At 36.2% G+C, this 23970-nt stretch overlaps 1 protein-coding gene across 4 annotated transcripts in view; it reads left to right on the top strand.

Moving 5' to 3' along the window:
- Positions 1-23970, top strand: part of KLHDC1 (kelch domain containing 1) — a 42532-nt gene that overhangs the window by 16001 nt on the left and 2561 nt on the right. For 2 of the 4 annotated variants that reach the window (XM_025443273.3, XM_025443277.3), the window contains 8 exons: positions 2588-2666; positions 4370-4453; positions 7140-7223; positions 7859-7917; positions 10296-10408; positions 11815-11887; positions 16667-16751; positions 18743-18795. In XM_025443273.3, coding sequence (XP_025299058.1) covers positions 2588-2666; positions 4370-4453; positions 7140-7223; positions 7859-7917; positions 10296-10408; positions 11815-11887; positions 16667-16751; positions 18743-18795 — 630 coding nt within the window. Of the gene's footprint in view, positions 1-2587; positions 2667-4369; positions 4454-7139; positions 7224-7858; positions 7918-10295; positions 10409-11814; positions 11888-16666; positions 16752-18742; positions 18796-20212; positions 20561-23970 lie in introns of those variants that run through there. The other 2 variants (XM_049113144.1, XM_025443274.3) reach the window with 2 other exon arrangements.

Raw genomic sequence — 23970 nt, forward strand, 5'->3', positions numbered from 1 at the left:
CCACCCAGGGATCCCTGATCATTTTTTTCATATACTTACTTGGCTATTTGTAAATCTTCTTTGGAGAAATGTCTGTTCAAGTCCTTTGCCCATTTTTAAAAATTGAGTTGTCTTTTTGTTGTTGAGTTGTAGGAGTTCTTTACTTATTCTGGATCTTAATCTCTTATCAGACATATGTAGAGTTTTTTGTTCTAACGTTTTGAGTTGGCTGGCCTAATAGAATGAGTTAGAAGTATTCTTTTTATTGGGGTGGGGGACAACTTCAAGAAGGTTGGCATTAATTATTCTGTAGGTGTTTGGTATAATTTACCACTGAAGCCATCTGGTCCTGGACTTGTCTTTGTCAGGAAGTTTTTTGTTTGTTTGTTTGTTTGGTTTTTGTTTGTTTGTTTGTTTGTTTGTTTTTGGTCAGGAAGTTTTTTGATTACTGACTGAATTATATAGGTTTATTCAGTTTTTCTATTTCTTTATAAGCCATTTTTTAAAAAAGATTTTATTTATTTATTCATGAGAAACAGGGAGAGAGAGGCAGAGACACAAGCAGAGGGAGAAGCAGGCTCCATGCAGGAAATTTGATGTGGGTCTCCATCCTGGGACTCTGGGATCATGCCCTGAGTCAAAGGCAGACACTCAACCGCTGAGCCATCCAGGCGTCCCGCCATTTTTTTTCATTAGCCATTTTTGATAATGTCTTTCCAGAAATTTTTCTATTTTATATTTTCTACTTTATTTCTAACACCCGATCTGTTGGTATAGTTTTTATAGTATTCTTTTATAATCCTTTTAATTCCTATACTGTTGATAGTAGTGTCGCCTCTGTCATTTCCAGTGTTGGTGCTTTGAGTCTTCTCTTCCTTTTTCTTTGCAACCTAGCCTAAGATTTGTCAATTTCGTTGATCTTTTCAAAGAACCAACTTTTGGTTTGTTGTCTTTATTTTTCTGTTCATTGTTTTGCTTATTTCCCCTTTATTTTTCATTATTTCCTTCCTTCTGGGTTTATTCTTCTCTTTCTGATTATTTCTTAATGTGTACAGTTATGTTACTGATTTGAGATGTTTTAAAAAATTGTAGGCATTTATAGCTATAAAATTCACTCTGAGCACCTCCTTCACTGCATATCATAAGTTTTGTTTTATTGTATTTTCATTTTTATTCATTTCAAGGTAATTTTTATTATCTCTTGTAATTTTTTCTCCATCTGTTGCCTGATAGTTTTTTTTTTGTTTGTTTGTTTTTTGTTTGTTTTTCTTTTTTGTCTTTCAGCACTTTAAAGATTTTACTACCTTGCTTTTGGCCTCCATTTTGCTGGTGAGAAATTCACTCTCATTCATGTTTTTGTTCCTCTGTATATGTCTTTTTCCCCTGGCTTTTAAAAACTTTTAAAATTTTTGCTTCTCATTGATTTGATTAAAATGTTCTTACTTGTAGTCTTCTTTGTATTTAACCTCTTGGAGTGTGCTGAGCTTCTTAGGTTGGTGGGTTTATATCTTTCATCAGTTTTGGGAAGCTCTTAGTAATTATCAGATATTTCCTTTACATGTTTGTCTCTTCTCCTGTGATTCCTGTTATATATACATTAGACCATTTGATATTGCTCCACAGAGCTTGGGCTACCTGAGTTTTCCCCCTCATCTCTTTTCTTCTCTTTGTTTTAATTTGGATACTTTTTATTAACCTCCTGACCTGTCTTCAAGTTCCCTGGTCTTCCCATTGCTATGCCCAGTCTACAGTGAAGCCTATTTAATCAGTTTTTTATTTCTGACATTTTTTTCCATTTTTAGCATTTGCATTTAGCAGTTCTTTTTCATGGTTCCCTATCTCTGCTGAAATTGCTCTGTTCTTCCTGCATGTTATCCACCTTTTACAAACTAGGTCTGTTAGCAGTTTATCATAGTTATTGTAGATGCTGATTAAATAATTAGAAAAATATTTATAGCTTAATTGGTAGGTCTTTGGGTCACTAGGGAATTCTTATTGTTCTCCAGTCCCACCTTTTGCTTTCTCTACCTTGGGAGATCTTTTTCAGCCTTGTACCTCCTCCCTTGGGCTTTTGAAGGCAACCATCCTTCAGATCTCCTATCCTGGTTTCAAACTTTTGTAGTCAAAAGCTCATATTGCTTCAAGGATGTTTGCTTAGTTCTCTTCTGCTTCCACCTGTTGGAGACTGACCCTGAGCCCTCTAAAGACCACATGAAAGACTTGTTGAGTGGATTAAAACTCCCACTGTGGCTGATTTTCTTAAGATTCTAATTTGCTATGCCAGCCTACAAATGGCTGTTAAAATTTTGGGTGATTTCTTTAATGAACCCTATCTGTCCTGGATTCCTCCTCCTCTTATTGTAATACCAGGAATGAAAGCAACCATGCCTAGTCTCTTCCCTTCTATTGAAATTTCATCACTTTCTGGAATTAGTTCATTTAGATTTGTTTGTTCCTTTCTCTCTTTGATTTTTTTTTTAACTATGTTGTTTTTAGTTTATTTGCCTTGTTTAGGTTTTTAGGGTGAGAGAGATGATCTCTTTCAACTTTCAATGAACAGACTGGAAATAGAACTTCTAAAGTGTGTTCTTTTGTTCTTGTTTTTCAGATTAATATATTTTGGTGGCTATGGGTGTAGGAGACACAATGAACTCCAAGACTGTTTTGATGTTCATGATGCATCTTGGGTAAGAGAGTAATCACTGTTTACATTTTCCTCTAATTTATTTATTTAATTTTTTATTTTTAAAGATTTTATTTATTTATGTATGAGAGACACAGAGAGAGAGGCAGAGACAGGCAGAGGGAGAAGCAGGCTCCTTGCAGGGAGCCCGATGTGGGACTCGATCCCGGGATCCCGGGGTCACGCCCAGAGCTAAAGGCAGATGCTCAACCACTGAGCCACCCAGGCGTCCCCCTTTTCCTCTAATTTAGTATCAACTGAAAGTCTTTAGAAATAATGAGCCCAATCTTTCTCAGTTTAACCTGCCATAATTGACACTATGAAAAAAATGTATTTTCTCATTTTTGGATTTAGATTCAGTTGGAGGAGTTTCTCTTACCTAGTAGTATTAGCCTTCGTGGCTACTGGCAGAGTAATTGCTTACCTTATTAATCACTTACATCTGCTTCTGTTAGATAAGTAGAGGTTTTAGGACAATTTGGAAAAACTTCATTCGTAGACAACCAGAATGGCTGTTGCTTAGGTATGTCCACCAGAACTGTTCATAGCTCAGGCTGACCTCTGTATGACAGTAAGTTGGTAGTGATATTACCCTTCCTATTTATTCTTATTGGTTAGCTAATAAATTGTTAACTAATGAAATAAGACATGACATAAAAACAAAAATCTTTTAAAAGATAACTTTAAAAACCATTGATCCCAGCACCAAGATACATAGTAGTTCTCTGGTTTTACCTTCTACTAGCATATATTATTATTGCACATTATAATGTAAATATATATGTACATTTCATGTGTATCTTTTTATATATGAGTATTTGAAAAGATTGCTGTGTATTTACATGGTTTCTGAGTTTTTAGAACAAAATATCTTTAAAGTTTTGCTACTTACAGTATTACTGATAATTTTCAGAAATATAAGTTCCCATTACTTACATCTACATATTTTTATTCATTCTTTTTCTCCCCTAGTACAGTTAGGCTAAGGATCATGTCCTGAAGTTTCTGGTATACAAGTAGATTTTTTTCATTTATATTTTAAGCTAAGTGAATTGTTTAGTTTGTTTGACTTGTTTGGCAAGTTCTGACAAAAATGAATGATGTATTAGTGGCATAGAACATAAAACTGACACAGGTGTAAGTAAAGTAGTAATAGAGGATTTCAACAATCCAGAGAGGCTAAATATAGTATAATTGCTAAGTGGTTGCCTTGCTAACAATTTTGTCTCTTTGAAGACAAAGAAGAGTGAGCACAAGTTTGACCTCTAAGAACAAATTGCTTGGTTAAGTTGAAGTAATTGGAACTTTTTGGAAAAAGGAACCTTGGTCCCCTAAAGTTCCTAATTGAAACGATTAGGAATTCTGAGCATGTACTCTAGGAAAACAGATTGCAAAATAGAAGTGTCATTTTGTCCTCTACAATTTTAAAAGAGACAATTCCTTGAGGGAATTGGAAGATTATCAACAAGTTATGACTCACTGCAAACAATGCTATGAGAAGAGACGTTGCCAGGTGGTGGCTGCTACTACTGGTTAGAGGCCACACTTTGTGAGTCACTAGTGTATGCATTAGCTTTATGACTATGGTAACACTTAACACTATTTTTTAATGATGTCTATTATTCTACTGGTAAATATGCAATGAAATTTATTACAATAACCTAAAAATTAAAAAAGCTTAAAATATTCTAAAAATTCCTGTTTTAGGAAGAACAGATATTCTGGGGATGGCATAATGATGTTCATGTATTTGATACAAAGACACAGAACTGGTTTCAACCAGAAATCAAAGTAAGTATTGTAAAAAGTTACCTTTATATTTATATATTCATTGATACTTTAAAAGGATATTTTTTTGCTGTGTTATTTGGATTTTAGCAATCAAGTTTATGACCATATAATCCCTTAAGTACTGTCACTAATACTTTTTTTTTAATCACCTATTTTTCTCCAGGTTAGCTAAGGTTTCTAGAAAAATTTTTTGAAGATGGTACCGTCACCATTCTTTACCCACAAGTGTGACATCCTGATTCAATGATGGCACTTTTAAAATATCTTTTTATAATCCAGTCCACAATTTTGAAAAGCCCATATTTCATAAACTCTTGAAATCTACGTGCAGTTAAAGCATGACAAAAATACATTATTATACTCTTTCATGTGCTGGTGAGCAAACACAAGTTCAAATTAGCTTATGCAATAATGAATTTTTACATAGAGGCAAGGTATATTTTGGAGTGGCTCACACAGTGGAAAGCTGCAGGGACTAGGGCCTAAGGAGCTAGAGCAAGTTACTGAACATCATCACAACATCTTGCATCTGTCTTTGTAACTAGTGCACAATGTGATGATCTCAGAGACTCTAAAAAATTACATCTGCCCTCTCAAACTCTTGGTGTCTCAAATTCCACAGTAAGAACTTCACTCGTGCCTTAAGCCAAACAGTGCTTTATCACTTATTAAAACTCTTCCATTAACTGATAGCACTTTCCTATACTTTACTTTGAATAAATATAGCAGTTCTTTTCTCTAGAGAAGTTTTGGGTTGGTGGGAAAAGAGAATATAATGGGTTGATGAATGAATGAGATCTGAAGGAAACATCTGCATAATTTCCATATGTTCATGGTAGGTGCCTTTGCATATGCATTTCATTCCAAGTTCTGAAAGAACTCTTTAAACATTTTCAGTGCATTGGCTACTGAATGTGGGCATAGGAAATTTTTTTTTTTTTTTTTTTAAATTTTTATTTGTTTATGATAGTCACACAGAGACAGAGAGAGAGGCAGAGACACAGGCAGAGGGAGAAGCAGGCTCCATGTACCGGGAGCCCGACGTGGGACTCGATCCCGGGTCTCCAGGATCGCGCCCTGGGCCAAAGGCAGGCGCTAAACCGCTGCGCCACCCAGGGATCCCTGGGCATAGGAAATTTAAGCTCTACATCCAATATCACAACTTTTCAGGATTACTTGAATGACTGTCCTGAAGCCAAGACAGTAAGAAATAATTTAGATATTACCAATTTAATACTTAAATAAGTGAGAGAGAACTTTCTGAAATGTGGTTCCCAGCCATCTGGCAAAACACAATTTTTATTATTACTCCATTCCTGATCTGAAATTTTGGAAAAATTATTCTACTATATACACATTTATTATAAAATAAATATTGACCTTCTATCAAATGCATTTAATAGCTACCTAAAGCTTCTGAATAAGCTGAGTTCATGAAATAAATAAATAAATAAATAAATAAATAATAAAGCTGAGTTCATGTAACTCCAAACAAAAACAAAGAAATGGCATTTGTGTTAATCCATGTGTCTAACTGCCTAAATAATGCACAATGCTTATTAAGTTGCTTGAAATACTGAAAATAACTCAAGGATCTCTATTACTAATACATTGCTCTTAAGGGGTAAAAATCCCATGTAGGAAAAACACTTTCAACACTTCCATTTTATAGATGACACACTAAATGTCTTTCTAAAGTACACAGCTCTTTTAGGACAGAATTAGAATGCAAATCCATTTTTTTTCCAACTTTGACATCAACTGGTACACTCTACTATGCTGCCTTGTCTTTTGATGCTGATATTTGAGAATAATAAAGTACTTTAAGAATGTCTCTAAAAAATGAATAAAGTGGATTCCAGCTACAACTAGTCAGATAAACTTTTGGATAAAATATAAATAATATAAGAACTTATTTGAAGAAATCACCAGAGAAATTACAGTGAAAATATTGGTAAATGCAAACTAAAATAGGGTCAAGTGTATGTGAGACTGTTGGAGGGGGCTATGGACTGAGGTAAGAAGAGAAAGGAGTCAGAGAAAGACAAAAAGTAAAGATCAGGATGAGTAAATTTCATTATTTTTTAAAGGATTTATTTATTTATTTGAGAGAGAGAGAGAGAGCATGAGTGGGGTAAGGAGAGGCAAAGGGAGAGAAAGAAGCTCAAGCAGACTCCCCGCTGAGCTCAGACCCATGGTGGGACTAATCTACAATCTTGAGACCATGACCTGAACCAAAATCAAGAGTCAGGTGCCCAACCAACTGCCCATAAATTTCATTCTTGAAGAATGGTATTTGTCTGTAATCATTACTATTTATTTTTTTAATATATATTTTAAAGATTCTATTTATTTGAGAGAGTAGAACAAGTAGGAGGAGCAACAGAGGGAGACAGAGAAGCAGACTTTCTGCTGAACAGGGAGCTTGATGTGGGTCTAGATCTCAGGACCCTGAGATCATTACCTGAGTGGAAGGCAGATGGTTAGCCAACTGAATCACCCAGGTGCCTCTATAATCATTACTATTTAGAATGAACTTCTGCGTTAGGACTTTTATTGAGTTACAGAGGCAATGGTGGTTTGGTAGTCAGGCATTTCTTATACTCAGCATAGGAGTGTGACTTCCTTAGACTTCCTTAGAGATGTTTCAAGGCTTTGCCCTCTGTTTTCGCATGTCTTCTTGCAGGGTGGAGTTCCACCACAGCCACGCGCCGCGCACACGTGTGCAGTTCTTGGGAATAAGGGCTATATCTTTGGAGGACGTGTTTTGGTTAGTGTTTTTAATGGATATGATATTTTTATATGTGATTCTTCTTAAAAAATTATTTCCTGATTTGGGGGAACAACTGAATATTCAAATTATCTAGATACTAAATTGCCATTTAATAACTATTATTTATTTTTAATCTCCTAAACAGACTATAACAAGTAATCACAGATGATTTATAAATCATATTTTAATGAGAGAATCCTTCAATGCATAACCAGAAAAGTTTAACTTAATATTTAAATCCTGTTAGTTTTTTTTTTTAAGATTTTATTTATTCATTCATGAGAGAGAGAGGCAGAGACATAGGCAGAGGGAGAAGCAGTCTCCCTGCAGGAAGCCCAGTGTGGTACTGGATCCTGGGACTCCAGGATCACGTCCTGAGCCAAAGGCAGATGCTCAATCACTGAGCTACCCAGGCATCCCAAATCCTGTTAGTTTTCTTCTTTTCCCTTTGACACATTAATTGGGTAGCTCTATATTAATTTTATTAACCCTTAACATGGTTTCCCAACATGCAAACTTCTGATGTTAAGTAAAATGGAGATGGTCTATTTTTAATCTGAACTAATTTTAAAACTGAAATTTTAGCCCATAAAAGATGTAAAACACAGACTAATAACACACTTTTGTTTTAGCAAACTAGGATGAATGATTTGCACTATCTGAACTTAGATACCTGGACTTGGTCTGGAAGGTAAGTTTGAGATTTAAGTATATTTTAATCGAAAGGAGTGTGTGTGTGTGTGTGTGTGTGTGTGTGTGTGTGTGTGTGTGTTTGGGACTGTAATCCAAATTTAAGTCTATAAAACTGAACTAGTATCATTTTCTTCAGATTATATATCTAATATAGGAATATACAGATTTAAATTCAGAGTTTGTTCTTTAACCAAACCATATAAAACTTGAGAATACCAGCAGTTGAAAAGTGACTATGTAAAAGTACTGGTTTTATATTAAATATTCTTGAGAACTGGTCAGTAGAAGAAATAAAGGAACAGTTTATTGGGATCATCACAAGTAAACAAAATGAAGTTGGTAAAAGTCAGATTTTATTTGTAGTTCAAAATATATGTTTAACAATAGAACAAATCCATTTAGCTATCATTTCAGCTGTTCATGTAATGAGATGGAACCATAGCTATATATTATTCCAAAATAAAAATACTATTAAAAATGAAACTGTGAAAGTGCCAGAAATGAAGATAGCAGATTGTGTTTAAAATCTTGGCATAGAGAAAGTTTTTCTAAAGATGGTATAAACCCAGAATTCATAAATGAAAAGACTGTTAAGACCACGTAAGAATTAAGTTTTTCTGTATAGAAAACTATATCAAAGTTAAAAGGCAAATTGGAAAATTCAAACAAAAAACAAACTGGAAGTCATATTTGCAGTATTTTTAACAGAGCTCAAACCCACAGGAACTCAGAAAATCAGTAAGAAAAAGACAATCCAACAGAAAAGTGGACAAAGAACATAAATGAGCAACTCATAGAAGAAATACAAATGGGCAAAAATTATTTTAAAAAGATGTTCAACCTTAAAGACAATCAAAGAAATGGAGCTAAAAATAATAGTTTTCACTTACCAGATAAAGAGGATTACAAATGACCAGTGTGCTAGGTTGTAATAACACAATTAGTGGGAGTATAAATTAGTACAGTTTTTCTGGAAGATAGTTTGACAGTATGTTTAAAATGTAAAATCAAATTTCTACTTTCATCCAGAATTTCTCTAAAGACAATAATTGTGTGTGTGTATGAGTGCGTGTATTACAACATTATTATAAAAGCAAAAGCTAGAGGTCATCCCTCATGTTCACAAGCAGGGATTCTTTAAACCCTGGTTCATTTGCCCAGTGGGCCACCATACTTCCATTACCAAAGGAAGTTACACTCATAGAAATATTCTAAAGTATTAGTTGAATGAAAAAAGTTGCAAAGCAGAATATATGATCTCATTTATATATTTTTAATAGGCTAAATGTACATTAAAGCCTAAAGAGATATATACAAAATTATTACTATTTCCTATTGCTAGAGGACAAGATTATAAGAGCATGCTCCTTTTTAAAAATACTTTTGTGGTTGTTGAACATTTTGTAACCAAAATAATTCTTATAGTCAACACAAACAGTAAAAATAATTCCATTTTGGAAAAAATAATTTTATCTTTCACAAATGGCCCAGATTATTCTGGAACATTTCAGAATGCTGGAGAACGATATTTTCTCACCTCCTAAATTAAACTTTTGTACTTATGTTTGGTTTTTTTTACTTTATTTTAAAGATTTTATTTATTATTTGACAGAAAAAGAAAGAGACAGTAGAAGCAGGAAGGAATAGCTGAGGGAGAGGGGAAACAGGATCCTCTGCTGAGCAAGGAGCTAGACATGGGGCTCAGTCCCAAAACCTTGGGATCATGACCTGAGTCAAAGGCAGACACTTAACCGACTGAGCCACCCAGGCGCCCCATGTTTTTATTTTTTTTTAAGAATAAGGCAGTATTTTTTGAAATCTTTAGAGATTTATCCTGGATCTGGAATGGCTTATACCTTTATTTTGAAACTAGAATAGCTAGCATTTTCAGGTGAAGAAGCTTTGGGAAATTATACAGCAAGTAAACCAAAGTAAAAGCAACAACACCCAAATCCCATAATGTCCTTGAGGAAATCAACTGAATATACAAAATTGAACATCGGCCAACAGTAAAAAGTTACAGACATGAAAATAATTATGTTGAAAATTTGAGGAAGTTATATGGATTAAACAACAAGAAACTTATGAAATATGCCCTGGGAATTAACTGGGAATTCGCTTTCTAATTTTCAGTCTGTGTTCTGTGACCAGGTGGAATGGACGCTAAATAGAAAGATTGTTTTAAATGGAAAGATTGTTTAAATTCACCTAAGCATTTAAGAATGTTTTTAAAATCTTAATGGAAGTGAAGATAGTAAAATCAGCTTTTTAAAAAAGTTGTGAGGGCAGTTTTTTATCTGAGATGATCAAAAACCTTTTCTTTTTACTAACATAGTAAGTAGATTTATATATATATATTTTTTCCCCTTGCCACAGGATTCCTGTTAATGGAGAAAACCCCAAACATCGGTCATGGCATACTTTAACACCAATAGCTGATGATAAACTTTTTCTATTTGGTGGACTAAGTGCAGACAATATTCCATTAAGTAAGTCAATTAAAGTTTAGCCTACAATTATTATTTCATTCTTTTTTCTTAATCATATTTGATACTTAAGATGTCTTTCTTTTTATTTTTTTATTTTCAACTGTATGCTTGCATTAAGAATTAGAAGACCCCTTTGCTTTATTTAGTACCTTTGGCTCTCCATGTTCTCCTGTTTCCTAGGTATATAGAAAAGGAAGGGTGGTTGAACCTAGATGAATTAAAGCCCCTTTCAACTATAATATTCTGTGATTCTGTGCCTTCCTGATTTTTGATCCAGATTCTTACACTGTAGGCTGGAATGGGGATTAGAAGAACAGTCTTCCCCAGAAGGCTCTGGAAATATAAGGTGGGAAGGCCAGTTGCTTCTCTTTTTGTTCCAGAACTATAAAGGAAAGTGCTTAGCCAGAATCTTTAAACTCCTGTCATTGCTGATTCCAATGGCTAGGTTTTGTAATGTGGGTTTTTTTTTTTTTTCCCAGCAGTAAAATTGTGACATCAGTATAGACACATGACCAAGAGTATCCGTTTCTTAGTTTGGTATGTTAGATGTTTTGTGTTTTCTTAACCCAGAAATTTTCCATGACTAGAGATGTGTTCATAAGGGACTCATTTATATAATTCCATATAGGATCTGGAAACAGTGACTTATTTTTCAACAAAAATTGAGCATCAGCTGTGCATCTGGCAGTCTGCTGGGCAACAAACTCCAGAGGCTGGTTAGAGAAACAGGAGTTTCTAGTAGTGGATGTTAGTTACTGCGGATTGTTATGCTTCTCCAATTTGAAGGTTTTAATTAAAAGAGATTTGGAGTCTAATAAAAAACATCTATTTTTTTTTCAGTAGGGCTTGTTTAATATCATGTCTTTTTGAGCTCTAATGTTTTTAATTACAATTTGCTGTTTTGGGTCATTGATATGTGGGAAATTCCATGTCCTAACTCTTAGTCTAGTTGGTTTCCTCCTGTACAGACTCAGCCTAACTTCTGGCTAGTATGTGAATTCTTTTAATTTTGTTGACTATGATAGTAGCATTGTGGTAATGAGATAATGGCATTGTGGTTCTGTAAAAAAATGTATTTTTTAAAGCGATATTTACTGAAGTATATATGGGGAAAATGACAGGAGATCTAGGATTTGCTTTAGAGTAATTGAGCCACAAGAATAACAAAAAAAAAAAAAAAGAGAGATAAACTAGGCACATGTGATAAAATCTTGGTAGTTGAATCTGCAATATGTGAGGGCTCATTGTCATGGTCACTCTACCTTTGTATATTTCTAAAAATTTTTTTGAGTAAATATGCATACATACAAAAGATAGTTGCATAAATGTAGCATTATAAATTGGGGAAATTTTAAATTTTATCCCAAAGACCTAATCTGAATTTCTGAACTGTCATAATATTGCAGGTGATGGTTGGATTTATAATGTCATAACAAATGGTTGGAAACAACTTATTCACTTACCTAAAACAAGACCCAGGTAAGTCTAGAAATTAATGAATAGTAAAATAGTTAAGAATTTCTGAAGTATTAAAATATAGCACTGATTTTATAGTGTTTGCCATTAAAATCATAAATCATCAAGAAAGATCTTTCAAATAAGCTTGATGTTACCTAAATGATTTAATTATCATTTTAATTATATCTGATTGTTAGAAATGATCTATTCTGTTTTCTTTTCTTTTTTTTTTTATTCTGTTTTCATCTATGTTTAAATATTTGAAAATGTTACTCTTTTAGGTAAATGTATAATCTTTCCTGATAAATATGAAAAGGCTAAGAAATTGGAAGTATCATATGTTAATTTTTTTTGATAAGTAGACAAGAATGAGTTTGGCTTTAGTAGTTATTTATTTTTGGAAGAGGTTTATTTCAATGTAATGAGAAAATTACTTTCATGTTGATCAAATAGATGGCAGATTGTTATTTTATTAACTGATGTATTCATTAATATAAATTTTTTGAAAAAGAAACATGTTATTTGTGGTATATTATAGAGTGAAAGTTGTAGAAACAATATATTTTTAGACCACAATTGATCCTTGAACAACATGAGTTTGAACTGCATGGATCTACTTATTATATGGATTTTTAAAATAAATACAGTACTGTAAATGTATTTTCCATATGATTTTCTTAATAAAATTTTATTTTTTAAAATATGAGTCTAGTTGACATACAATGTCAGCTTCACATGTACAACATGGTGATTCTACAACTCCATACATTGTCCTATGCTCCCCACAATTGTAGGAAACATCTGTCACCATACAATGCTACTACTGTGCCAGCAAGTATATTCCCATGCTTTACCTTTTATTTCCTTGAGTTATTCATCCATAACTGGAAGCCTGTATCTCCCAATACTCTTCACCCATTTTGCTAATCACTCCATTACCTTTTCCTTTCAATCATCAGGGTGTGTTCATAGATCTCATTTTGCTTTTTATTTATTTGGTTTTTTTTATAACATTTTCTTTTCTCTAACTCACTTTATTGTAAGAATACAATATATAATACATGTAACATACAAAATATGTATTTATTGACTTTATGTTATTGGTAAAACTTCTGGTCAACAGTAGGCTAGTAATACTTAAGTTTTGAGGAGCCAAAAGTTATATGTCAATTTTCAACTCTGGGAGGTATCAGCATCCCAACCCCTACGTTGTTCAAGGGTCAACTGTACAAAGAAAACCACATTGGTATTGTAATTCTTTTTATTCTAATTTAAGTGAGTAGTATAATAAAAATACATTCATAAGAAATTCAGAGTCAGCACGTTATAATCATTAGTAATTTTACTCTTTTCCTTGCTATGTATTTCAGAATTTTTTTGCTATAGATTATGTATAGTATGAAGTCAACTTAATGGTATGCATTTCAGAAGTTTAATAAGTAGCAATGAAGCAACTTACTTGAGAAAAAGGCCTGAAAATTTTTGTATATATTTCAGTGCCTATATCTATATTAATATGCACGTTTAGAGTTTATCATATCTACATATGTGATTCTTATATTTTCATGTGTAAAAATTCATTGGAGTGTATTATTTTAGCAATTTGGATCTTTTGAAATGCATTTTTTAATTTAAAGAGTTTTATATTAAGATATGGGAGCCCAGAGTTCTAGTCCTTGCTCAGCCAAGTCACTTAATGAAACTGAGCAATAATTTCTTCATCCCATGAAATGAGGGAGTTGGACTAGAGAAGCTCTTAGTTCTCTTGCAGTTGTTTGAACAATCAATGAATTCTTCAATTAACGAATGCATTAATTTTGGACCAAAGTGATAGTAAGAATATGTTTAATTTTTAAATTGCTCCTATTTTATAATTCAATCCTTAATAAGTAATTAGAGCAACACAACTATTATCAATAATATATTAGTTAGAACTGAGCTATGTAAAGAGATTTCTTTGAATTCAGCTGATATGTCATGTAAATAATATGCTTTATTAGAATGTTTAGGTGATAAGTTTAGAGCAGCTGTGAGAGGACATAAACTATCAGTCTAGAGACAAAACATCAGGTTGCAAGCTAGATGTCACCAAAATCAAGGCAGGAAAGGCTTTCCAGTGTTCTTCGATGATGAAGTCCAGGCCAGAGTTTCCCTAAGGCAGATAAGACAGAGGCAAATCTATCTTCAGGTATGAGGTGAGGAGAAGAACAGGTGGGATACAGTTTAGTGTAAGGAGAACATATATATGTGTATGTGTACTAATTTTTTATGAGTGAGAATTTACTTAACATCTAAATACATTTTGTACAAATTGTTCCAAGTTTTGAAATGTAAATGGCCCAATTCTCCTCTTGTAATTCCACAGCAGGATTTCTTGACCTTGGCACTATTGGCATTTTGGACCAAATTATTCTTTGTTATTAGGAGTGTCTTGTGCACTGTAGGATGTTTAGCAGCATTTTTGGCCTTTATCCACTAGATGCCAGTAGTACTGCCCCCCCCCCATACCTGGAATTATGACAACCAAAAATATTTCAGATATTGTCAAATGTTCTTTGGGGGCCAAATCTGCCCTGGTTGAAAACCACTGTTCTATAGCGTGGCACTCTTTTCTCCAGGTCTCACCATAGTTGGAGCAATGCTTGGTTGAAAGGCCATCTATATAGCTATATCTCATTGCCTGTAAAAGTGGCTGTCAGCAAGGACCCTTTTTTTTTTTTTTAACGTGTCTGTAAAAGAAGTCCAACAAAGTGTTGACCTATGGAGCCTCAGGGACTTCCTGTTGGATCCCATTACTATTGCTGAAGTTATACATGGCCTTCTCACCCTGGAAATTTAGCATTCCTTGTATTCTCTTCCTTTTATCCAATCCCCCTCCCCAAGCCCACATCATAATCTGGATGTCATGAAGACTTATATCAATTCATGTTCTACCATATAAGTTGGAGAATTGGGCAGAGTATTTCCTAAACAAAATCCCTTAAGACTCAGTTCTATCCTGGGTCCTGAGTGCAACTGTCGTTGGGTGTGTGAGTGATTGTTTGAGGAAAGTATTTAATTTAACACATTGTGCATAATCCTACTGTTTGCACTTGTGGGAGTTAAGTGAAAAGGTTAAATGTACTAAAAATAAGTTACGTGGTAATAAAATAATGTGTAATGAGGTGTCTTTTGCTTCAGCAATTTGGTCTGTTAAGGAAAGTCATCAAAATTCTCTCAGAGTCAGAGCAATGACTTTGTAAAATTCTTGATTTATCTTTTAAAATTGAGAAATTTACATGTACTTTTTTTCCTGAGAGTGAGAGCTCCCAGAAATATTGAATTTTATGAAACATAAGATTATTCTTTGTAAATAATGTGAAATTGGAGATGAATATGAGCTATTAGATCATTTCCACACCATGCTCTATTCTTATGAGATAATTTATTTAATAATTTAATTAAATATGGTGGTTTTGTATTTCCTTTTGTTAATTAGACTTTTTGAGCACCCACTGGATGCAGAACACCATATTTAGGCATTTTTAAAGAGAAGCATAAAATTAGATTACTCAAGTTCCAGTGGTGTGCTGGTAAAGGGTTAACAACTGCTTTCCAGGAAAAACAAAACAAAAAAGCCCTAATTTGTAGTGTTACTGTGGTCAATTTCAAGCTACCTATGTGATGGCACTGAACATGGATTTGGCAGAATTTATTTTAACTACCTGGTAAGCTACTTCCAGCACACCATTGTCAAATTTTGATCCAAGGATCTCATATGTGGACCTTTAGAAGATCCACACATCAAATAATTAAAGTAGTATATAGAACAGTTTATCTTCAAATGTAAGGCAGAAGATTATAAAATGAGCACATAAATGTTCAAAGGTGCTAACCAGAGAGGAAAGTAGAGCCAGTTTGTTTGGGTATTTTGACACTTCCTGGGGATTTTGAACCTGTGTTAAAGGCTCTGAAAGAATGATTTCTCATCCTAAACATAAGACACAGGGTGAGCAAAAGCCTACAGATAGATAAGCTTTTCTCTTAGGAGACACAAATAAATGAACTTGATTGGAGTAGAGGGTTAATTGCAGGGGGAGGAAGCTAAGAATTAAGAATTATGGGAAAAAGAAATAATGGTTTTCTTTTTAAAGAAATAATTGTTGATCGTGATTATGAGCCTAAGAAAAATGGCACAGTTGCTTCCTGATCAGGACATGCTCATGGTTAAAAACATGTGAAAAATATTATTTGTCAGCTAAATATAGCTGAGAGAGAGTAGAGACAGAAAAACCAATAATAATTCTGGTATTCTGTACCCAGAGTGCTAAGTAGTGTGACAGTATAAATGTGAAGGGATTGCCATGTTGGGTTTGTTAGGTGTTGGGGAACAGAAAACAGGAAAGAAAATTCAAAAGTGATTAAAAAAAAAAAACCAGTAACATGGCAGATCATAATAAGAAACTTGGGAAAGGGGACCATTTCACCAATAGGCTGATCAGTTTCTTTTTAATTCATTTTATTTCAGTGATAAAGTCTATGAGATAAAGAGGTTAGAAAAAGGTTGGGGAATATAATAGAAAAGAGTTATTGGGAGTTACCTCCTTAATTGACATGATTTAATGAGAATCTAATCTTTTAGTGATTCTAGAGGAATCTTCAAAATCTAATCTCTTTTAGGATATGCCAAAGGTTCAAGTTCAATCATGCCCATTTTGAAATAGATTAAAAGTGAAAATGTGCAGTTTAATATGGATTTATATGTCACATACAGTTTCTTTCTTCATAATATTTTACTCTGCTTATAATTTTCAATTATAGGTTATGGCATACGGCCTGTTTGGGGAAAGAAAATGAAATAATGGTATTTGGTGGGAGCAAGGATGATTTACTTTCCTTGGATACAGTAAGAAATTTTCATATCTAAATATTTCCTCTGAGTAGTTTTGTTAATCAAACTAAATGGCTGTTCAGTAAGATTGTTGATATTCCCACATTGCAAAATATGGAAGAATATTAAATGTTACTCTGTAGTGTGATTAATCTTCAGAATGAGTGGCTTTTGTGAAGCATTTAAGGATATTTTGAGTTTACAAGTCAAAATAGGTCTATTAATCTCATTAGTCAAATTATTAAGAAGATTTTACTTATTTATTCATGAGGGATACAGAGAGAGATAAGCAGAGACACAGGCAGAGGGGGAGAAGCAGGCTCCATGCAGGAAGCCCGATGCAGGACTGGATCCCAGGACCCCGGGATCACGCCCTGAGCCAAAGGCAGATGCTCAACCGCTGAGCCACCCGGGTCTCCCACGAAGAGGTTTTAAAGGAGGACTCTTCCTTTCCTCTTTGAGCCTCATCATAGTATGGGTGTTTTTAATTTTTTGAAATTAAAATATTTGCAAATTATAGATATTTCATAAGAATATATATAATGTATATATAAACTAAATAGAGTAATAAATACCCATGAAATTTGATGCCTCACTTAATAACTAGAACACCAATGCTAGCTTCTCCCATCAAGAGGAATGCAGTTTGAAATTTTTAAGTGTATTTTTCTTTTTATTCTATGTGTCTTTTGCCATTGCTTTACCCATTTTATATTTAAGATGAAAGCATTCCAGTTTTAAAATTCGATAAAACTAAGGTCAAAGAAATAAATTAATAACTTTTGGAGAGCATCATTCTTTCACTTCTAGCACCTCGGCCAATTCAGAGCAAGGTAGTCATGCCCATACTGTGTTGTGATGGGACAGGAGCTCAGGATCGGTTGCCCTGGTTTGTATAGGGCATTGGGAATAGCTAGCCTCTGAGCTGGCAGGGATAGGGTGCACCAGCCAGAATCCAGCCACCTTGGCGCCAGCTCACTGACACATGATCTCCAGAGTTGTGCCTGCCATGTGGCAAACCGTGAAATGAGCTGGCTTATCTCCAGGGAATTTGGTTTACTTTTAGTTTTGAAGCCTCTGATTTAAACACTACATACATTGAAAGTTTTAGAACTTTTCTTTGGCTGAGAATTCAGTTTTTCAACAAAAGATTAAAACCACGACTTTGCATTTAATTAAAAAGCAAATTTTGTGGTTTGTCTTCTTTTTCTTGGCACTAGAAATCAGTAGGATACAGAGTTTATCATTAAAACAGGAATTCTGGGATGCCTGGGTGGCTCAGCAGTTGAGCGTCTGCCTTTGGCAGGGTGGCATGTTCCTGGGGTCGGGCTCCCTACATGGAGCCTGCTTCTCCTTCTGCCTGTGTCTCTGCCTCTCTGTGTGTGTATCTCTCAGGAATAAACAAAGTCTTAAAAAAAAACAGGAATTTTGATTAAAATCATGATCATAAATTATGAAATTCTACAGACTTCTCTGAAAGGATTAGGGACATTTTCTGCTGATTCTTTGACACTAACTTTTAGATGAGAGAATCATTATTCATAAAATCTTCTGGATCTTTTGGAAGTAGATTTCCAAATGAAGATTCCCAGGATTTGGAAAAGAGAAACAAGATAAAGAAATTTTAAATAAGAGTCATTTGGAAGAGAAAGTTCTGCTTAAAAAACAAAAAAGCTTGAAAACCACCACTTTTCTCATTTTGAACTCACTGTTCTAAGAGAAGAACATGCATCTGAGTTTAAATTTGCAATTGTATAGGTTGTGATTAGGTAAAAACTTAGTCACTGAGAAATGGTAGCAATGTACCCAAAGTTTTTGTGGCTAGCAGGTGTGTGTATGCATATGTATGTTGTGTGTGCGTATGTGTGTATGTGAATAACTAGAGGGAGAGAGTTTTATTTGCTGCTTTACATAATTTCTTTTACATTTATAAAATAAAAAATTCAATTATTAATGCATTTTCATTCTTTTAAACACCTTGATAATTCTTTTTTTATGTTGATTAGGGCCACTGTAATGATTTATTGATCTTTCAAACACAGCCTTATTCACTACTCAGGTAAGTGAATTCATTATATATGTATATATATATATATATACACTATTAATATATAATTTCTTTCATCTTTTTGGGAAGTGTGATAATTTTTCAAATAGTTTATGATTTGAATTTAAGAAAATGTTTACATCTTCCTAAAAGTATAATCAAATTTATAGTAGTGAACCACATACCAACAGGACTTTTAAAAATTAAAATACACAATACAATCATATTTTTATTTGGTGCATAAAATTGCATTTAGTTCACATGGGGAGTATTAAACATACTGTATTTCCTTGATTCTAAGCCTGAATTTTTTCATATTTTAACTTTTCTGAAATCAATGTGTGTCCAGTAATAGACACACATATATGTGCACTTAATTTAGTAAAATTTTTTTTTTTACCACCAAAAATGTTACTAAATTGGTGGTATGACTTATGGTATCTTAGCTCATACACTTGTGCTCTAAAAAGAATATATTCAAGGTTCAGTTGAAAGATTGTGGAAGAAGCCCCTGTTTCTGCCTGTGAGGGTCAGGAGGAAGGGTTTGAGTGAAGTAGAAGTTGCCAAGTGACCAACTGTAGTTATTTATGCAGGGGGAATAACACGGGTGAAGGCATGTGAGAGAGAAGCTGACATGCTAGATGTCAAGGAGTAGTCTAACTTCCAGACATTCTACAGCTTGAACTACTTGAAAACCACTGGACCAGCTCAAATTGGACCATCCTAATGGCTTTCTTAACTGCTCCTTCTGTTATTGTAGTGGTTCCTTCGGTTACTGCAGGTTAGAATCTCAGGGAACTTCAAAAAGTACTGATGCCTGTGTTCCATGCCCACATGTTATGATTTAATTGGTCTGGGATGTAGCCTGAACTTTGGAATTTTTGGAAGACCCCAACATAATTCTAACATGCAGGCAGTTTGGAAATTGCTGATGTCATGATTATTGCCTTGTATTGTTTCTTAACTTTTGCTGTGAACATAACTACTTTCCCTAAGTAGATTGCAAGTTCCTTATATTCAGGGATAATACAGTATTTGAGTGCTTACCTTGGGAAAGCACTATGCTATGAAGTGAAAAGTCATGTTCTTTTCCTTAAATTGCTAGTAAAATAGAAGGCAGGTTTTCAACAACTCTAAAAGAAAAATAAAATTGTTTAAGAGAAACCTATACAAAGATAATGAGACTGGCAAAGAAGACCCTCTATTCATGTGGTTAAGATGGAGAGAGTTAGGGGACTCTTTGCAGAAGAGGAAGAGTTAGAGACAATTTGCTATGAACATGCGTTGCAAGGGTGTTTGTACAAGGTATATGAGTATGGTATGTTCTGGAAACTGAATTCTTGAGCATTCCTAGACATAAGCATGAGATATGGAGTAGGAGAAGAAATCAGAAACCTTGTATCAATTAGAGCTTTTGTGTTTCATGCAGATGAGTTTACATTATCTTGTGGGAGATCAAGAACCACTGAAAAATCTGGAGCAGAGGAATAAGCTGATCATATTACAAATTAGAAAGCTCCTTTGAGAAGAATGTGGTTAAGAGATTGGAGGGATATGTGACTGGGTAATGAAAGTTAATAGAGACTTGCAGGGATCCCTGGGTGGCGCAGCGGTTTGGCGCCTGCCTTTGGCCCAGGGCGCGATCCCGGAGATGGAATCCCACGTCCGGCTCCCGGTGCATTGGGCCTGCTTCTCCCTCCGCCTATGTCTATGCCTCTCTCTCTCTCTCTCTGTGACTATCATAAATAAATAAAAATTAAAAAAATTTTTAAAAAGACTTACAGTGGTCAAGCATAAAGTGTGGGGCTGAAAAGTGGAGTTGGAGAAGGGCTAGAGATAGAATGGGCTTGGTAGGGGAAGGAGAGTAAAGAATAATAGTCTATGAAGAAGGAAGTGAGGGCAGCCCGGGTGGCTCAGCAGTTTAGTGCCGCGTTCAGCCCAGGGTGTGATCCTGGAGACCTGGGATCGAGTCCCACGTCAGGCTCCCTTCATGGAGCCCTCTCCCACTGCCTGTGTCTCTGCCTTTCTCTTTCTCTGTGTCTCTCATGAATAAATAAATAAATAATCTTAAAAAAAAAAAAACCAAAAACCTATATTAAAAAAAGAAAAAGAAGGAAGTGAGTTTGAAGGTGGGACGGCATAGAAAGATGAATTTGGTTTGGGGCCTTTTGAAGTTGAAGTACTTACAGTGTCTTTAATGGAGCTATTCATTAACTAGTCAAATATATGGAGAGATGTCTGGGCTAGACATAAAGATTTAAGAATCATAGTTAGGGGCTCCTGGGTGGCTTAGTTGGTTAAGCATCCAACTCTAGATCTCAGCTCAGATCTTGAGCTCAGGGTCATGAGTGCAAGCCCCATGTTGGAATCAACACTCCAGCTGGGATATAGAGCCTACTTAAAAAAAAAAAAAAAAAAAAAGGATCACTGGAGTATAGATTGGAGTTTTGAGAGCAAGGATGAAGCCAACAACTGAGCGCTAGGAACTCATAACATCTGAGGAGTTAAAGAAGCACAAGATAATGAAAGACGAATCAGGAGATAATGGGAATGCAAAATGGAGGGAGGAGAGAACTGAAGATGGAGAGACTAGTTGCTGGAAAGAGGTCACAGAATATCTGGATTGCAAAGTGCCATGGATAATTTCTGGGGAGCAGCACTGAAACCACAGGAAAAGTAAGGATACAGTTGACCCTTTAACAGCACCGATTTGAACTGCACAGTTTCACTGATATGCAGGTTTTCCCCGATAAATCCACACAGCACTGTAAATGTATTTTCTCTTCACTAGGATTTTCTTAATAGAATTTCTCTTTTCCAGTGCACTTTACTGTAATAATATGGTATATAATACACAACATACAAAATGTATGTTTATGGACTATGTTATGGGTAAAGTTTCCAGTCCACAGTAGACCATTAGTAATTACGTTTTGGGGGAGTCAAAAGTTAGGTGTGGATTTTCTACTGCATGGGGAGCCGTGGTGCCCCTAATCCTCAAGCTGTTGAAAGGTAATGGTTTATATGCTGAGAAGCTGCTACCAGGTTTTGGAAACAAGAAAACAAAGGAAAAATTGTCAGAGCAGGATCTTGAGGTGGATTTTAGTGAACAGGTAACTGAATTAGTTGTTGAGAAGAATACTTTAAAATAATGGGAAAGTCGGAAGTAGGGATATAAAGGCAGAGGAATTTGTTGGCTGGGAGGGGTACAGGGAGAGGGCGCTGAGCAAGTCTTACTTGGTAGTGAGGTCATGGGGGGGGAGAAAGAGGAGATGTGAGGATATGAACTGCGAGGGTTGAAGATCGGAAATCACTGCCTCAGTGGCTTCGAGAAGATAGAGACGAGGGCTGTGTAGCACAGCTGAGCACTGGGGAGGGGGTGGAGGGCTGAGACCAAGGAGAAGGGGGCAGGGACGGCCCGTCTGCCCAGCAGGCCTTTCTGCGGCGGCTCCGAGCAGCCAGGTGGCCCGGTCCACCGGGGGTCGGAGAAGGACGGCGGCCAAGGGGGGTAGAGTTGCTGGAAGAGAATGAAGCGCAGACGGCCCGGGCTGGGCAGGAGAGGAAGCTGAGGCTGGAGGGGCCGTTGTGGCTGGAGAACCGGGAAGCGAGTGCGCGTGGGCCCGGACGCGAGGCCACGGTCCAGGAGGGGCGTGTGCACGGGAAGCTTTCGGGGGTGGAGCTGCAGAGTGCGGCTCTCAAGGGCAGACGCGGAATCAAGGACGGGGGAAGGGGAGGGGGGGGGAGCCGGCGAAGTGACGGCAGCCCCGGAGCCTCAGGGCCGCGCTCCCCACCCGGCCGCGCCGTCAGGGAGGGGAACCGGGATGGGATGGGGCGCTGCCCCCCACACAAACGACGGACACCGATAGGCCACACAGGACGGGCTTGGGTCTGAGGTTGGGGCCGAGGCCGACGGCCGGCTTCGTGGCAGCGCCCTTTGCCCCTAGTGTGGCGCTTCTGGGAAGGTGCACACAGTGTTTTAAGGCTGAGCGAATTTCGATGCAACAAAGGGAATATAAAGGGCGCCTGGCTGGTTCAGTCGGTTAAGCCCTGTCTTCAGCTCGTCAAGATCTCCGTGTTCTGGGATCGAGCCCCACGTTCGGCTCCCGGCTCAGCGAGGAGTCCGGTCTTCCGCCCTTCCTTCTCTCTCTCAAATAAATAAAAGCTTTTTAAAAAGGGGTTGAAATGGAAGTTTTCTCAATATTGGGCTGCTTCCTCCTAAATAGTGCACACGAATAAGTATTTGTTGAATCAGTGAATGAATAGTAACAACAGAGTCCATCTCCCCATCTGACTCTTCCTTCCCCCATGTGGAAGGGGCACAGGAGCTATCGTGCTACCAGGGCAGCAGAGTGAAGTTGACATCAAGTGTAAGATTCGTGTCATTTGCTTGTACTTCTCCCCTATCTATGTAGAACATTTTCATTCTCCTTCCTTAGACTTCCCAGAGTACAGAGAAAAGGCTTCATGAAAGTATGGAAGAAGATGCAAATATCTAGAGTGTATTTGTAAAAATGACAATGGAAGTTAATGACAGAATCAAGTGAATCTATCTTTAAACCTTTTTAAAAAGATTTATTGTTTAAAGTTTATCCGTTCAAACAGATGCTCTGATAGTTTTTTTTTTTTTTTTTAAGATTTTATTTACTTATTCATGAGAGACACAGGAGAGAGAGGCAGAGGGAGAAGCAGGCTCCATGCTGGGAGCCCGACGTGGGACTTGATCCTGGGTCTCTAGGATAAGGCCCTGGGCTGAAGGCGGCGCTAAACCGCTGAGCCACCCAGGAATCCCCTCTTTTGATAGTTTTTTTTTTTTTTTTAAGATTTATTTATTTATGATAGACATAGAGAGAGAGAGAGACAGAGAGAGAGAGACAGAGAGACAGAGAGAGAGAGAGGCAGAGACCCAGGAGGAGGGAGAAGCAGGCTCCATACACCGGGAGCCCGACGTGGGACTTGATCCCGGGACTCCAGGATCGCGCCCTGGGCGGAAGGCAGGCGCCAAACCGCTGAGCCACCCAGGGATCCCCTCTTTTGATAGTTCTTAATCAATTTTCTTTTGGTTTTAAAATCCAAAATCCTCTTCAAAGTAGCTGAAGAAAAAAAGGGAATTGTATTTGGAAGGACACTAGTCTCCAGGAGACTCAAAGGGGAAAAATGAACAGAGGGGAAAGCGGAGAACCTCAAGTG

Source organism: Canis lupus, chromosome 8 (genome assembly GCF_003254725.2).
Source record: "Canis lupus dingo isolate Sandy chromosome 8, ASM325472v2, whole genome shotgun sequence".
Classification (NCBI taxonomy): Eukaryota; Metazoa; Chordata; class Mammalia; order Carnivora; family Canidae; genus Canis; species Canis lupus.